The sequence below is a fragment of the Apium graveolens genome, chromosome 3 (assembly GCF_009905375.1).
Source record: "Apium graveolens cultivar Ventura chromosome 3, ASM990537v1, whole genome shotgun sequence".
Classification (NCBI taxonomy): Eukaryota; Viridiplantae; Streptophyta; class Magnoliopsida; order Apiales; family Apiaceae; genus Apium; species Apium graveolens.
Genome location: NC_133649.1, coordinates 74,899,049 through 74,917,229, shown reverse-complemented (window position 1 = coordinate 74,917,229; position 18,181 = coordinate 74,899,049). Strand labels below are relative to the sequence as shown.

The 18,181-nt window shown below is 33.2% G+C and overlaps 1 protein-coding gene across 1 annotated transcript; it reads right to left on the bottom strand.

Moving 5' to 3' along the window:
- Positions 1-15,488: 15,488 nt before the first annotated feature.
- Positions 15,489-16,427, bottom strand: LOC141714350 (uncharacterized). Its single transcript, XM_074517874.1, has one exon. The coding sequence runs from the start codon at positions 16,425-16,427 to the stop codon at positions 15,489-15,491; it is 939 nt and encodes a 312-aa protein (XP_074373975.1).
- Positions 16,428-18,181: the final 1,754 nt, after the last annotated feature.

Sequence of the window (18,181 nt, the reverse complement as noted above, 5' to 3'; positions counted from 1 at the left end):
GATGTTTTCTATTATTTATACTCAGTTTGGTTTCCAGCTTCACACGGTATGTCCCCGTCTTTGTGAGCCTATATAGTTTCGTACATGTTTATGATTTAAATTAGAATAGCTTTCTCTAATATCAATTTCAGATAACAATGATTCAATAAGAACGCCTAGAACAAATGACGGTTCTTCTGCGTCTGGTAAAAGGAATTTGTTTGAAGCATTCAACGACGCTGCTGAGATACCAATTGAACACACGCCGCACTACGAGCAATATATTTCTGGTAAAATATATTAAGACAGATTTCAGTCAATTTTTTAGACAATAAAACTATTTAATTTTTGTCTCATATTTCTGGAGATATAACTAAAGTCATGTTGATGTGTTATATTGAGCTAAAAGTTGTTATATTTCACATGGTTATAATGAACGCATTTTTCCTTTTTAACTATAATTTTCTATGTAGCAGATTATAGAATCCTAATTCTGCCTCAATTAATTGAAGATATTCCTCGCACTTAAAATTTAAAATATCACTACTATACCCACCTACATTTATAATAGTTTCATGTATGTGACTAATTTCTTATTATGAGGAATAAGCTCCTCGGAATGATAGTTGTTGCAAACTGTTTGGTAACGTTAATGTCCAGCTAAGTGAATCTGAATTCCAGAACATAACTGTAACAAGTAATTTGAACTATTTAATTTTTGTCTCATTTCTGGAGATATAACTGAGGTCATGTTGCTTTATTATATCAAGCTGTGTCACTTTTACAGGTTAGTCTTCATGGTTGCTATTAGTATACTATTAAGTCTATGTGTAAACAAACTTTTTAATATGTAGATGGACAATTAACTTTAATAGATTCTTTTAATCTCAATATACAAATATAATCCACTGTCAACTTTCATTATTGAAGTAGACACCATTGTATAATGCTATACAAAATTGAACTATCTGATTAGTAATGTTTAGACAGTAATAAAAATCAACCAAATTTTTCTATATGCCAAATCTATTCACATAGTGTGTCCCAATCTAATGTAAAGTTTAAGCAGGAACAAGATTGATAAAAATATTATCATACTTTAAAGAATCCTCTTGGTGTACTATTTATCTATATATTCTTAATGACTACTCCTTAATTTACCCATTTTCCAAATGGGTACCCATAACTCATATTAAGTATAAAATCACTAGATCCATGGATATATCCACAAAATTTACCCAATGGGTAAATTAATTTACCCATGACCCATATTAAGTATAAAATCTATATATCCATGGATATATCCATATAAGTTTACCCATTTTTTTACCCATCAAAACACTAAACATGGAAATTTTTTGAATTTTAAAATTTAAACATCTTATCTAAGGAAAGATTTGCATGATTTTCTCACATCTGTTACAACACTAATTCAATGATAATTATTGATATCCTTATTCTCTCTCATCAATATATTCTTAATGTGTACTAGAACTAGCTTTTTTATTTTTTCAAATTCTGGATACTATCTTAACCCATGAATACTATCCATTCACTTTTACCACTATTTTTACATGTAAACATGGACTATTCATTTTATAAAAGGGTTATGGATTTTTTTATCCGGTATAATATGGACTATCCACAAAATTTATGGATCTTATACACCAATCTTCAACGTAATTCTAGCAACCCATCTTAACTACCAAAATTTAAACTCAGTTTTGCAGCTGATAGGCTTTTATCACGCTCATCACACAGATTTGAATTACTAGACATCAGTAATCCGCACAAACATGGTAACCATCACATGTTGATTCATCTGTGTCTATTATGCTTCTTATCGGATAAAACCTAATTTTTGAATGATTCTCTATTCATACAATCGTGTCATTTTTTTCTTCTTTTTTCTTTCATATTCTTTCAGCGAATTTTTGTTATTTATGTGTTCATATATGTGTATATGTATAAGATATTTGTTGTCTACAAATATTTGTTTGTTTGTTTGATTGAATTTACACGATTTGAAACGAGGATGTCTTACAAAGATTTCTGATGGAGACAATTTACCAGATACAAATTCTAACGGATTGTGGGTATTTCTTGCTTCTAAAATCCGTATTTCCATAACATATATGTGAATCCAATATTATCTTCTTAGATTATTTTCAGCATTCGAGCTTCTCAAGTATATTATGGACCTATCACACCTCATGTATTGAGTTTTGATTTGGATTTATTTTTTTGAGTACAGACAAATATTATACTCCCATAAAGTATGCTCGATTTAGATAAATTATTGCTGGTATATGCAAATTATAAGTCATATACTAAACATAAAGTTTAGCTTAATTCTAATCTCAGTATGCTCACATTTCGATTTTCATCATATGGCTGGATTGTGATATGTATATACATATTGTATTTACATTACTACTTGCGTAATACAGGTGAAGAAGTTCGAGAATGTGGAGTCCACTTCTTGAAAATGAAAGTATCCTTATTGAGATGATGGATACAGGTACTATATTGATGATGAAGGATCGTTTATTTGCTAAATCTAATACATTTATATGTTCTTTAGCACTTAACAATATTTTAACTTTTATAGCATCCTCTATTTGTTTTCATTCCTTATTATTTTTCTTTCGACTGTGACTCTCTAATTTTACAATTTACTACTCTGGTTTGTTAACTTTTGTAGATTGAACAGAAAATTCATATAATTTCAGATATTTAAACTATTCTCATCTTTCAATTCACGTTTAGTACTCTATATATAAGCAAGCATGGGCAGATGCCAAAAAACATATAGCAATATAGTACATTAGAGGCTTCCTCTCATGCTGTATTACATTAGAGTCTTATATGTACAATTCCTCTCTTATGTAGTTCTATGTCGAGACACCAATAGTGCAATACAGGTTTGTAACTAAATTGATGCACAGTTGGCTATAATTTATATCTAATGAAGAAACTAACCATATGTGAAACCCCTCTCATATTGTATAATTTTGATGGTCTTTGTATCCAGGAAAAAATAGCATTGATGGTAACCAACAAAGCTATCTCACACCACCGCAAAAGGAGACTTAGTGTCGTTAATCTGTCTGGTATGCTATTGAGCTACAATAAAAAATTATAATATATAATTATGTCACTTAAAATTAATTAACAAATTCTATGATTACCGTCTATCCATTTTATGTGTGATTTGTGTTAAGAACTATAAAAATGGTAAATATATCAAGCATATACACCTGTGTACACTGACATTATGTACCGACTTGTTGTGATCATGTTTGTTATGATGACCTTTTAATGCAGGACAAATTAACACTGGTGGTAACCAACAAAGCTATCTCACACAATCGCAGAGATGACTTAGTTCCTTTATTATGTCTGGTATGTTCTGGAGTTGCAATTAGACTTAAATTTAGTAGTGAGTATGTAATTTTAAATTTACAATTTATGATTTATCCTAATCCGTCTATGTGATATTGTTCAGGTTTAACCAATCACACTCTTTTGTAGCAAGTAACTTTAAACATAAAACTACAAACTACATTAATAAACAATCTTAATAGACAAATTATTAAGATTACCCAATATTTTTTGTTCAATTGTGTTATTTGCAGCCTCTACATTTGTCCAATTCAATCTACTAATCGATGGTTCAGAATAAATTTTAAGTTATATGAGTTGTGAACGGAATGTTGTGTTAGCGGAGAAAAAAATAGTGATTACTAATTTTATAATTATAATATATTACATCATTTTTGAATATAATACATAAATTTTTACAACTTTAAAAGTTAAGACTTTAGCATTTTTTTAAGTAAGACTTTGACATTTTTCATAATATGGTTAAAATTATATAAGTTATGGAAGAATTTTTGTGTTAGCGGACAAAAAAAATATTATTGGGTTTTTTTAAAAAGTATTTAATTTAAAAAAATATATACTCAGTTTTGTTGTACAAATTATTAAAATATTGACTACTAAAAACGTAAAAGAGAAATGTTAAAATATGAGTTAAGAGACTTTTAATTGGTTAAAATGTGAGAGAAAGAAAACTAAAATAAAATACTGAGATTTAACGTTAAACTATAATATCAATTTTATATTTCAAAATAAATGAAACCTAAATAACTGTAATAAATAAATTAAATAATACTAGAAGATAACCGTTTATGTTATAAAAATTAAAAATTTCGAGAAAAAAAATTCAAAATTGAAGAAATTTGGAGAATTGAAGAAATTTAGAGCGCGCGTAGCGCGGGCAAAAAGTCCCTAGTTTAAACTAATTAGAGTTGATTTTTCAAAAATAAGTAAATTAAGGTCATATTTTTTTAACAGTTAACTATAAATAAATAATTAAATATATTTTAACAAAATAATTCAATTCAAAATTTTTACCAAATATAATATAACGTAATAATGCTGATATATTATGAAAACCTAGTAAATTAATCTGTAAAACTAATTTTATTAGACAATTGAATGACACATATATTAGCAAACACATAAATATTTATAAAAAAAGGTAATCGAGCTCGAGCTCGAGTTCGAGCCGAGTCGAGTTTATCAAGTCGATCTCGAGTCGAGCTCAAAAAAACTCGACTCGGGTTTTTTATCGAGCCAGAAAATGTGTTTCGAGCTCGAGCTCAATTTATCGAGTCGAGTTCGAGTCGGCTCGGTTCGAATTATACCCCTAAGAGCATCTCCAATAGGGGTTGCCAATGAGGTTGTCAAGCTTATGTGGCATGACACCCTTGGTTGCCTACCTATTGGAGTTGGGAGGTTGCTAAAATGTTGCCTACCAAGGTTGCCAAAACTTGGCAACCACTTGGCAACTTCCTATATTAGCAAAAAGTCATAAAAAACATCTAAATATAGAGGGACCACATGGGCAACCTTTAAAGTTGCTTAACTATTGGAGCAAAATTTAATAAATGTTGCCAAGAGTGACATGGATGTGAGATAAAATTAAAAACTAATATATTTGATGATTTGTCATGGTTTGGAAACTTTGTTAGCAACCTCTATTGGAAATATTCTAAGCTGGGGCACCATTACGTATTTCAAGTGATCAAAGATTTATTATCTATTAGTATTCTGTACTAGTTTAAATCCCGTGCGATGCACAGGTTCCGTTAATATTTAAATAAATTTTAAATTTTATTTATCCAAACTATATGTTAATTTTAATATACTTATATAAATATATAATAATTATAAATTATAATAAAAATAATAAAAGAATTAGGAAGGAGATGTAATCGTAGTTTAGTACTTGTTTAGAGAGATAATGAGACTAAGTAATATAGTAGCAATTTAATAGTTTAGCATGTATATAACACTGTTTATTTTTATTTTTAATAATTAAAATAGGGGAATAACCATTGAACCAAAATATACCATATTCTGATTATTATATTATACTAACTTAAAACCCGTGCGATCCACGGATCGCACAAATATTTTTTAATATTATATAATTTTTTTTTAAAAAAAATTGAATTCAATTCTTTATTTTTTTATTTAAAACTTTAAACGATATGATTTCATAATAATTATATTAGTAGACGTATATATTCATAACTTTTTAGAACATTTAAACTTATTTAAAGTGATAGTTTGGTAAGGGGAAAATGTTATTATAACGAAATTATTTTTTATTGAGGGTAAAAATATAATGTTTTCATTATGTTCGGACGTTAAAAAGTTTTATTTTAGCATGGTGATTACTTAATCGATTAACTATAATTCTATAAAAGATATTTGAAAAAGACAATATTACTGATTGAACGATATAGTTTTATCGATAATTCTATGTGTATTTTTAAAAACATAACATTTATGTTTTAATAAAAATTTGATTTTTTAGTTCGCATCAATACGATACGAATTATACTTAGTTTAATATTAATTTGATTTATCTCGGATCAGCGGTTTACATTATTTTATTTTTGCCCGATGCCCAATACACCGATCAAATAAAACTAATTATTTTTAGTTTAATTTTAATTTTTTTTAAAGTATGGATCAATAATATAATTTTGTTTATACTAAATAATTAGTATATATGATTTTATTTTTGTTGGTCGAATTGTATTTTTATTTTAGTTTTGTGATAGTTTGAATCAATTATATAATGTATTTTTTATCCTAGATAAATAAAATATATTATTTACTCAAAATGTCCAAGGTGCTGAAAAGAGCTTAGTTCAAGAAGTAGATATTGGTATGGAGAGGCTCATCAGGGCTGCTGAAGGACCAAGTCTGAGCAGTGAATTTGATGAGTTGCTCCAGGCTCTAAGGGTTTCTCTCAACAATAACTTCTTCACCTACAAAAAGGCCTTGGACAGAACAATAAATTCCTTAAGGGTGATCTTGGTGACTAAAGATAATTTTCAAAAGAAGAGGATAGTGGTCAATATAAATGACTCTAGGGTAGACAGGTGTATGCAGGTGTCCCTTAATTATCTTATCTCAAGAATGGCATCTTAGTTGGATATTATGATAAACAAAGTCAGAGTGGTGATCCATGAAGACATTCTATTGCTAGCTGAACTGAAAAATGCTCAAGTGGCTGCTTTTGACGAAGCATACCTACAGGCAAGCAAGGGAGTGGCATACATCTGTCCTACCACCAAACACTTCAAACACTTCCAAATTCCTAAACAATGTGTCATGGAAAACAAGAAGCTTATTATGACTCTGAAGAATAAGACTATTGAAGATGAAGAGATGATTAAGCTGTTGGGGAGATATTTAAGGAATGTTGAAGCCAACTTGCCCAAAACTCAAATTAACAAGGATAATTTGGATGATGATGAGCAGAAGAAAGATGATCAAAAACCTTCTGGCTCAAATCCAAGTCAATCCACTAAAGCAGTTGGAAGCAATGGTGAAAAGGAGAAGGATGATGAGAAGAATGATGATGAGAAGAAGAGAGGAAGTTAGAGGAAAAGCAAGAAGAAACATGATGGCTCAATACCACATCATCCAACCCTAAAAATTCAAACAACTCTAGCTCAACCTTCAAAGCCAACAACCTCAATCATCAAACCATCTCAAACCTCTAAGTCCAATTTTCTATACAAACAAATTACAAACACCTTCCTTAAAATACCAATCGCCACAAGCCAAACATCTCTCAAGAAAATCTCAACCTTACCATCTGTAAAACCATCACTCAAAATCAATTTCAAGTCTGTTGGGAGGAAATCTGTAACAGCCCGCACTTCCGGACTATTAAATCTAAATACAAAAACTTAAATAAAATAAAATTAATAATCCAAAATTCTATTACAAAGGTTACAATACGAAAGCGCAGCTAAAAGTGGAAGTCCCAAAGTCAAACCACTCCAAACCTAAGTCCTCGAACTGGAATGCTATTCAACTTGAACTCTTAGGCGAAACCTGAAAATTGAAAGAATGAGCTGCGAAGCCCAGCAAGAGACCAGTCGATCCAACTAGTTGGCTAAGTAAGATGAACACATATAACAAAATACGATACGATATATGACATACGAAACAAATACTTTCGATACACATTCTTATTCTTATTCTTATTCTATACACACAGTACACATAACACATAACACATAAACAACAATAATTTGAAATCCATAATTCATGTCACGACCACTACAACCCGGTGATAACGGTCCTAAATTTTCAGAAAACTGTCACTACAATCCGATGACTACAGTCCTAAGTTCTTATTGGAAATTTTCACAAACCATGACATAAATCAGAGATCCAAAATTATCGTCTAGACATCACACATATACACAACAATACATATACCGTAACACATCATAATTTCATATATATAATCACTTAGCCCAAGTTTTGATAATCAAATATAAACGTGTAACACATAATTTTGAAAACACTAGTAAGATCGATCGAAAACTTACCTCAAAAACTGACCAGATCTGAATATAGACTTTTTGACACTCTAAACAACATTTACATGGAAAACACAAAGCATGAAAGTTGTAGAGAACGAAAAGTGCTTTCCGAAAAGCCCAGAATCATCAAATTCTGACTTACGATCAATTTTCTACGAATTTTACAAGATTTATGATTTCTATGGCTTTTTACCCTACGAATTTTATGAATAAAAACGAGGAAGACAAATAGATCTATTTATAATGATACAAAACCCTATATCTTAACCTACAAGTTATCCATATTAGAATCTGATCCAAATATTAAGCCCATTAGTCTAACCCAATTTTAAATCCTAGTCTTTATCTAATTTTAATCCCTTTTTTTCTATTATTCAATTATTAATCTATGTCTAAAAAATACGGGATATTACAAAACCTAAGAAATCCAAGCCTACAGAAAAAGTAGAAGTCACTGAAAGGGCCATCTGGAAATATTTCAAGCAAAATGACTTTCTACCTTTAAATTGGTGCATCTCAGATGAAGATTATATTCAACAACTAGCTGAGAAAATAGTTAGAGTCTAGGTTGTATCTCTAAGGAAAGTTAGAATTTACTATGAAGATGGGCCCTTCACATTTCTAGGCTGTAGCTTAATGGATTCTCTCTCTCCCACAGAAATCAAGAGAGTGATAAGTTTGCTAAAAGATAAGAATACTGCTACAAGAGCATGAAGATCAGTTTTGGCTAAGTGGTTGATTATAAGGGAGGAAAGAAGAAAAAGAAATGAGGCTGAATATGAAGAGAGACAAAGGATGTATGATGAGGAGACTGAAATATACATGAAAAGATCAGAAGAACTCAAGTCAAAAGGAATGAGCAGAATCTCTAAAGATGGAAAGTTTCTAAACATCAAAGCTGGCAAAATCTCAAGATTTAGGATCGATTTACTAGACAGTGGTTATCCAAAGGTAGACATAATTAAACTTGTAGAAGCTCTAAGTGGGACACCTATTATAGAAGAACTTGAAATTCTTGTTTACTTAAAGGATCTCATTAGAGAAGAAGCAGAAGCAAAAATAGTTTTTACCTGATGCTTGTAACCATTTAGACTCTGTAAATCTTCTAATGTATAAAAGTTATAATTGTGTCAATTTTTTTTGTATTAATCTTACTTTCCATTATAACTTGGGGTTAGTCTTGTTAACAAGCATGAATTTGTGTTGAGCAATCTTCTCACAAATTGGGGGAGATTGTTGTGCAAAACATGCCTGCATTTTAACAAGACTAAGTCAAATTGACAACACTAAGTAAGTTGTATTGTAATCTTAGTTTGCATTTTGTATTGTAATATTTAAAGTTTGTAAAAATGATCAAGAGCAGACTAGAGTCTTTTTCTGTAAACAGTATCAAGCTTAAGAATTCTATCTGGAAGAACATCAAGAAGATCATGCCTCAGAAGAATTATGAAGAAGTATGGAGTTGAATAAATCTGTTTTGAGAAAAATATTCTAAGTCAAGATCTCTACAAGTCACATATTTAGTGTTATAGAGAAGTCATTCGAGAACTCCAAAATGACTTATAGAGAACTCGGGAAAGCTACTAGAGAACTCAGAGATATCGACAAGCTAAACTGAAGACATAAAGATTGGAGATATCGACAAGTCATTTCATCACTAGAGAACTCAGAGTTATCGACAAGTCAAAATTCACTAGAGAACTCTGAATTATCGTTAAGTCAAATTTCACTAGAGAACTCAGAGATATCGACAAGCCAAAATTCACTAGAGAACTCTAAGTTGTCGATAAATCAAATTTGACTAGAGAACTCTGAGTTATCGACAAGTCAACAAGTCACTAGAGAACTCTGAGTTATCGATAAGTCAAATTTGACTAGAGAACTCTGAGTTAAAACTGGTCCTTTGTTAGATGTAACAATTAAGATCAAAAAAATCTTGTATTCTCTCAAGAAAGAAGCTAAACTCTTTACCAATAAAGAGCCTAAAATTTTTGTAGTAAAACATTCTTGATTTTAATATAAAATTAAATAAGTTTTGAAAGATCTGTGTTCTTTACTGTTACTGTTTAATTTCAGTTTTAACACATTTCACTACAAGATTTGATTTACTTTGTTCACAACTATAAACACTTCAAGAAAAAAACGGAAAAACACTAAAACACATTCACCCCCTATGTGTGGAATTCATTACCTAACAATAATTATGCAAATAACAAGGAAATTAACCAATTAATTAAGTACTAATCAAGAGGATTAGAGCAAGATGATGTCAGTATCTGAAGCATTCCAGGCATTGACCTCTCCTTTTGGGTAAAAAATAACAATATTGTAAGACTACAAGGCCTGCAGCACCATATGCCAAATCAGTAGGATGCAAGAACCTTAAAATATTTGATAGACATGTCAAAAAAATGACTCGTCTGCTGATAACATGTCTGATAGAATAGTCTATTTATAGGCCTTGGCGGCTTGTTGGAGTGTTCATGTTATCAACATATAAAGAAAGTATGATACTTTCTCCCTTTGTCTAAGGCGCAACTGGCAAGGTAATATCGTTCTTTCTTATATTGATACATGATCACTATACATAACGAGCCCTGAACTTTACCATACTTGTGTTGATCTACTATGGTATAGTACCAGGAACTATTGGTTATAATTCAACATTTAAATTTTACTGAATGCAACATTATTGAGGTGATTGCATTACTTTTTCTTAAGTAGGTAATAAGGGCAAGTATCAAGGTAGTTGATGAATGTAAGGTAGTTGATGAATGTGGCCTATATAAGATGATGGTTTTGAAATTGCCTTGCTAGTGTATCAGAAATTTGGAATATGCATATTAGTTAATGATATTTAGTCATTAAGAGGCTCTCTTCCATTTTGGGACCACAATAATTCAATTTAGGTAATGAAAATATTGAGGGGACGAGAGAATCAAACTCGAGACCCCTCCCTAAACCGAGCTCATATACCATGTTAAAAACAATCACACATCACACGCCTTGACCTTTGTATTGTATTATGATGAATATATTATACATGAGTTCAGGAGTTACAAGAAATTATGAATATATTATACATGAGTTTCGGAGTTGAAAGAAAAGTCTCTCTGGGAATATTTACAATATTTCTAAGAATATTTACAGATTCATTGTATTTATTTTTTATATATACTAACATTGATTTTTCATCTTGATATTCTATATACAATACAAGTTAATGCCCTATAAGACTTGTATTTCAGAAGTTAAAATGGCTTCCAAAGTTGGTTTATTTGTTCCTTGTTATTTATCTTTCAAACTCAAGCAGATTTTTCTTTTGGTAAGATATTACCTGATATTGTTTAACTGAAGAATTGTAACATTGATAAAATATATCAACTTGGAGCGTCCAAATCTGATACCAAAAATCATAGGATAGAGAATCCTTTAGACCAGTGCAATTTGCATCCTTATGGCTAGAGCTTTCTTCGGGAAACTACTGGTCGTTGTTCTGATGGACTACTCATAATCGATTACATTGGTACAACTTCTCTGATTTCTTCATTTTATTCTGAAATGGTTTCATGATTAGTTATTTCGGTAAAAAGTTCCATGTTATGTAAACCATATTTGTAATGTCTACCGATTAGTATGCATGATACTAGAATTGTATAATCCTTTATTTTTTTATCCTCAAACACTTAATTTAGCTAATATGTTTAAAATTGTTCTCCATCAAACAGCATCAGCAGCTGGTATCCCCTTTCTCAATCCTTGTCTCGCTTTCAAAGCAAATCTTAGCCATGGTGTAAACTTTGCGGTTGGTGGTTCTGCATCGTTGCCAGTAAAGAAAAATTTCATAGTTTCTCGCACCAGGAGTTTTCTCGAAGTACAAGTTAATTGGATTTTTTATTTCACCGTGCAATAATTCACATGCTAGTAAGTTTTCTAATAATGTATTTGATAAAATATTGCATAATCAAGTCATCATTTTATACTGATACTTCTAATTGCTATATATGTTATCACAGACTGCAGCCCCGCAAGACATAAGAAAACTGTAAACAGTTAGGAGCAAAATAACTTTTATTGATAACATACTTTAGGATTACAATGCTTACTGTTTGATAATCCTTACTCTCTCTCTCACTTGCACTCAGCTCAGATTTACTCCTATTTATACAGAATGAAGATGATTCCAGAATTTTCTTTTTAGTGCTATGGTTGTTGAACCTTCCTCCTTAATTATACTGACTCTTCATTTTCTTAAAGTAACATTAATTACATGAAAATAAACTAGGCAAATTCTGGAAATAGAAGTTCTTAAAAACTTCCAGAGAGAATCGTTGAACTTCAACACTCCCCCTCAACGATTACTCTCTCTCAACATTGTTCTTGAGATCATTCCAAGTTGTCTTCTAAACTCTTCAAATTTTGTTATAGTCAGTCCTTTAGTTAACAGATTAGCAACTTGGTCGTTTGTCTGGATGTACTTCATTTCAATGTCTCCTTCCAGAATCTTTTCTCATACAAAATGATATTGTACCTCCACATGTTTTGTCCTTGCGTGAAATACTGGATTTTATGCAAGTCGTATCGTTGATTGATTATCACAATAAAGTAGAACAGGCTCATCAGTTGATTGGTGAAGATCCTTCAGAAGTTGCATCAACCATGTACATTCTTGAGTTGTCATTGCTGCAGCTTTGTATTCTGCTTCTGTTGTAGACAATGACACAGATGATTATCTTTTGCTGCACCATGACACAGCTCCCGAACCAATATTAAATGTATAGCCGGTTGTGGACCTTCGTGTATCGTGATCTCCAGCATAGTCAGCATCACAGTGGTTTACTATTCCGTGCACGTTACATTTTTTTATATAAAATACCGAAATCAAAAGTTCCTTTAACATACCTTAGTATGCGCCACACTGCATCCAAATGGGACTTCCTTGGTTTTTCCATGTACCGACTTGCCACTCCAACTGCAAACATAATGTTTGGCCTCGTAATTGTTAAATAGATAAGACTTCCTACAAGTTGTCTGTACATGGTTGAATCCTTAAGTTCTTTCCCTTCGATTGCGCATAACTTTATATTTGGCTCTATAGGAGTTGATATAGGCTTGCAATCAAGCATGCCAAACTTTTCAAGTATGTTCTTCGCATACTTTTGTTGGCACAAAAAAGTTCCTTCTTTAGTTTGTTGTACCTCGAGACCTAGGAAGTGTTGTAGCTCTCTGAGCTCCTTCATTTAAAACCGAATTGATATATTAGCTCTAATTTCATTAATCTCCATTTCATGGTCTCCGGTGATGATTAAATCATCAACATAAATCAACACTACTGAAATCTTTCCACCTGAATATTTTACAAAAAGACTTGAATCAGATGGAGTGATCGAGTAGCCACTTTTCACAAGAAACTCTGCAATTTTTGCGTACCAAGCTCATGGAGCCTGTTTTAAACCATAAAGAGCTTTTTTGAGTTTACATACATATTCTGGGTGTGCCTTACTGTGAAACCCCTCCGGTTGTTCCATGTAAATGCTTCGATCTAGCTCTCCATGTAAAAAGGCATTTTTTACATCCATTTGCCATAATTTCCAAGACTTTGTTGCTGCAAGTGCTAGCAACACTCTTACAATTGTAATCTTTGCTACGGGACTGAATGTCTCGTCGTAATCGAGACCGTACTTCTGAGAAAAGCCTCGAGCCACCAATTGAGCTTTGTGTCTCTCGATAGATCCATCAGGTCTAATTTTTAATTTATAAATCCATTTACACGTAATAGGGCATACTTCTTTAGGTTTAGGAACTAACTCCCATGTCTCGTTCTGTTTTAATGCCTTGATGTCTTCTTTCATAGCATCAATCCATTCTTTTCTTTTTGAAGCATTATAAAGAAAGTTGGTACTTTTGGTCCATCGTCCTCCGTTAGGGCAGCATTCGCATACTTTGGATTTGCCCTTCTCCTTCGTGTTGATCTTCAACGAGGTTGCTCAAGCGCTTCAAATTCTTCATATTGACCTGGCCTTTCGTCTCCAAACATACTGTCATTATTTTGGCTCCTCGCAGTTTTCTGAAATTGGAGATGTGTCCCTGTTCCCATTTTCTTCCATGATTTCTTCAACTTTATCATTCTCAGCATGCTCTTCTTGTGGTTCTTGTGAGCTTTCTTCGATATTATTTGAATTCGGAAGTACTATCGATTCAGATGACCACCATGATGATGACTCGTCAAATACTACATTTCTTGAAGTATAGCATTTTCCTGTTTTTGGATCACAACACTTCCATCCTTTTCTTTGTTCATCATAACCCACAAAAATACATCAAACAGCCTTTTTGTCAAGCTTGATGCGAAGGTGATCTGGAACAAATATATAGCACACACGGCCAAATACTCGAAAGTGACTTGCGACGGGCTTGAGATCTTGTAATTTTTCAATTGGTGACCTGAAACCAAGTTTTGCTTGTGGTAGCCTATTGATCACATGTGCAGCTGTCTTCGTACATTCTGCCCAAAAATACGGAGGCACATTTTTAGTATGTAGCATGCTTCTGACTGTCTCATCTAGATGTCTATTCTTTCTTTCGGCTACGTCGTTTTGTTGAGGAGTACTCGGACATGAGAATTGCCTTCTTATCCCGCAAGTCTTTAGATAGTTATTAAATTCATCTGAGGTGTATTCGCCACCATTATCCGTACGTAGGAATTTTATTTTATTACCTACTTTAGTTTCAACTTTATCTTTAAACTCTTTAAATTTGTTAAATGCTTCAGATTTTTCCTTCATAAAATCAACCCAAACAAATAGAGAAGTCATCAATGAACGTTATCATGTACCTGAAGCCGCTGACCGATGATTGCTTTACTTTTCCAAATACATCAGAATGTATTAACTCTAGCGGTGCCTTAGCTCTATAACTCGACTCCTCAAATGGAAGTTGATGAGCCTTCCCATATTGACAGCCTTCACAAATCACATCATCATGTATTTGCAGTTGAGGAAGACCTTTTAGCATTGCCTTCTTCATCATTACTTTCAGTTTCTTATAGCTGACATATCCTAGATGTGCATGCCATAATTCTGATAGTTTTATTTTTCCTAGTTTTGTGAACGTATGTCGTTTGCGCTGACATGACATACACCGACTCAAGTTTTCTTCCTTCCATTATTGGTGTATCATCTGATTTAAAACATCGATATACTTTGACATCCTCTGGACCAAACACCACATAATTCCCAGATTTTGTAAGTTGTGACACTGATAATAAATTCTTCTTCATACCTGGCACGTGCATAACATCTTGTAACTCCACTTGTTCCTTGTTAAATCGTGGATTGATCTTTATTTGGCCAACATGAGTGATGGGCAGTCTCGAGTTATTTGCAGTAACTACAACCCGTCTTTCTTTGTACTCGTTGATATTTTCTAATTTCTTCATATCACCCATCATGTGATTAGAGCATCCAGAATCTATAATCCAATCATTTTCAAAATTAATAGATTTATCGCTCACCGCAACTAAAGCCATTTCTTCTTTCTCTTCTTTTTCTTCAACGATGCACCATGCTCCAGATTCTTGTTTATTCAGCCACCAGCATAGACCACTTGGAAGTCCCATTCTTCTTCACTATCGTTCTCCTTTGAAGTTGATGTTGCAACATTTCCTTCAACCTTTTTAAATCTACAATCTCTTGTAACATGGCCTTTCTTTCCGCAGGTGTAGCATTGATTATTGTTCCTTCGATATTTCATTTCATCCTTGTTTTTGTAGCTAGGATTCAGAAGAGCTCCCCCATGTTGAAAACTTCCTTCTAGTCCTCCTTTATTGACGTTCCTTTGAGATTCTGTTGTATTGTCTTGAATCTCTCTTCTCTTGTCCTTCATACCCTCTTTTATAGCTAAATGAGCTGCTTCATCATCTTCTTTTACTGATACTTTAGACATTTGTTTGTCTAAAGCCTCCTGATTAGCTAAAATATTCTCCAACTCGGTTAAAGTTGGTTCTTTCGCCCATCCACGTGTAGCAGTGATTATACTATTAAATTCAGATTTAAGCCCATGAACTACAATCCTCCTTTTTCTTGTGTCAGTGATAGCATTTTGTGGATCTAATTTAGAGATTTCATCACAAATATTTTTAACTTTGTTAAAATATTGACTCACCGTCATGTCTTCGTGTGAAACTGATAAAAGCTCATTTTCCAACCGCTGGAGTTTCGCATCGTTTGTTTTTGCGAACAATGATGCCAGATTGTCCCATGCCTCTTTCGGAGTTTTTGAATCTTTGATATGCTGCAACAACTCATCTTCAATTGTTACTGACAAAACATACATAGCCTTTCCTCCTTTCACCTTCCATTTTTTTAACTCCTCTGTATTGGTGGGTAGTGTGGTGTTACCATTGCTAACAATATCCCACAGGTCTTGCCCAAGCATATAGAACTGCATCCGGATGCTCCAGGTATTGTAGTTAGAATTATTGAGTTTCTCGACGCCGCTTACTGATGCTGTTATGTCTGCCATAGTGACTTGGATATTATGCCCAGCAAAATTCCAAGAAGGTTTGGTCCCTGGCCAACAACTTGAATCCCAACAACAAACTTCAATCCTTCACAGGCCATCGACCGCCGTCTTTGACAATCCGGGCGCTGATACCAAATGTAAACAGTTAGGAGCAAAAGAACTTTTATTGATAACACACTTTAGGATTACAATGCTTACTGTTTGATAATCCTTACTCTCTCTCACTTGCACTCAGCTCAGATTTACTCTTATTTATACAGAATGAAGATGATTCCAGGATTTTCTTTTTAGTGCTATTGTTCTTGGACCTTCCTCCTGAATTATACTGACTCTTCATTTTCTTAAAGTAACATTAATTACATGAAAATAAACTAGACAAATTCTGGAAATAGAAGTTCTTAGAAACTTCAGAGAGAATCGTTGAACTTCAACAAAAACTTTATTCATAGTCGGGGAAACAGGGAATAATGATTATAGTTCTGCACTATTTCAAGGAAAGACCATAGAAGAGATAAAAAATGAATTGATGCCTCAAATTGTTCAATCCTTTATGCATGTAGTTAGAGTAAGTTGTGTAGAATCTGATGCTATATTCAAACAAGAATTTTTCTGCTCTTTTCTTGATGTTAATGGAACAAATGTTTTGAATTTGAGATAGTTATCAGCACTGGGGCTGTGCGAATAATTGTCCCCTGACAATATCCACTGGGCTGTTTCCCAGTATATTTGACAGATTTACAAAGTACCAGCACAAAAGCTTATGATAAACATCAATATTTAAAAAAAAAGCTCTGAACGATCATGCAGTAGCTCATCACAACTACCTACAGCATGCTATAAGCACATTGCAGGTAGAGGTGGCCACATGTGCAGGTCCGTGCGTGCCGGGCCGGGCCGCACACGGGTTCAACACTGGAAAACGTAACACTGGACCGGCCTGTCAGCAAGTGAACCGGGCTCGGGCCGGGCTCGAATCGACGAAACTGAGTTCAGGACCGCCTGTCAAAAAACCACGAACGAGTCGTGCGGGTTTTGTGCGGTTTACCTGGCCGCGTGTTTTGCACCCTCCTTTTTCGTCTGTGTTTTGCACCCAACTATTGATAATATAGTATAGTCCACTTGTTAGTTTTAGTAGCTTTAGTAAATAATATATTATAATTTATTAATATATTATATTCTGTGTACATAGAATCCTTTAATCAGCCACCTAACAACTACTCCTCTACTAGAATCGCGGGCGGGCCGTGCGGGTTCGTCCGGGTCGTTCGGTTCGTGCGGACTGTGCGGCCTGGTTTTCTGTTTCCTAACTCGTAATCGGCTCGTTACTTCTAACGAATTGTGCGGGTTTTTAGCGAGCCGAACCGGACCGAATAAATACCGGTTTTAGAACGAGCCGGTCCCGGTTGTGCGGTTCAAACCCGCACAATTGGCCACCTCTAATTGCAGGCCTTTGAATGGCTTCTGCACAAGGCACAGTCTTCTTTTAACTTGGGTAAACTGTCTGCACATCATACTATATATCTCATTTGTGTACATGTTTGTTTATCGAGGATTGAATTTAAATCATACATAAGTACATAGCCAGCTCCTTTTCTCTAACAATGGAAGAATCCATTAAAAAATCCATTATAATACGTAGATACATTAATACCACTGGTAATAATATGGAGATGTCACATATTCCTTCTTTTCATGTAATATTATCTGCAACACTTAATTTGGTAGGGAGTATATTCAAATCTGTATTCGCCTCT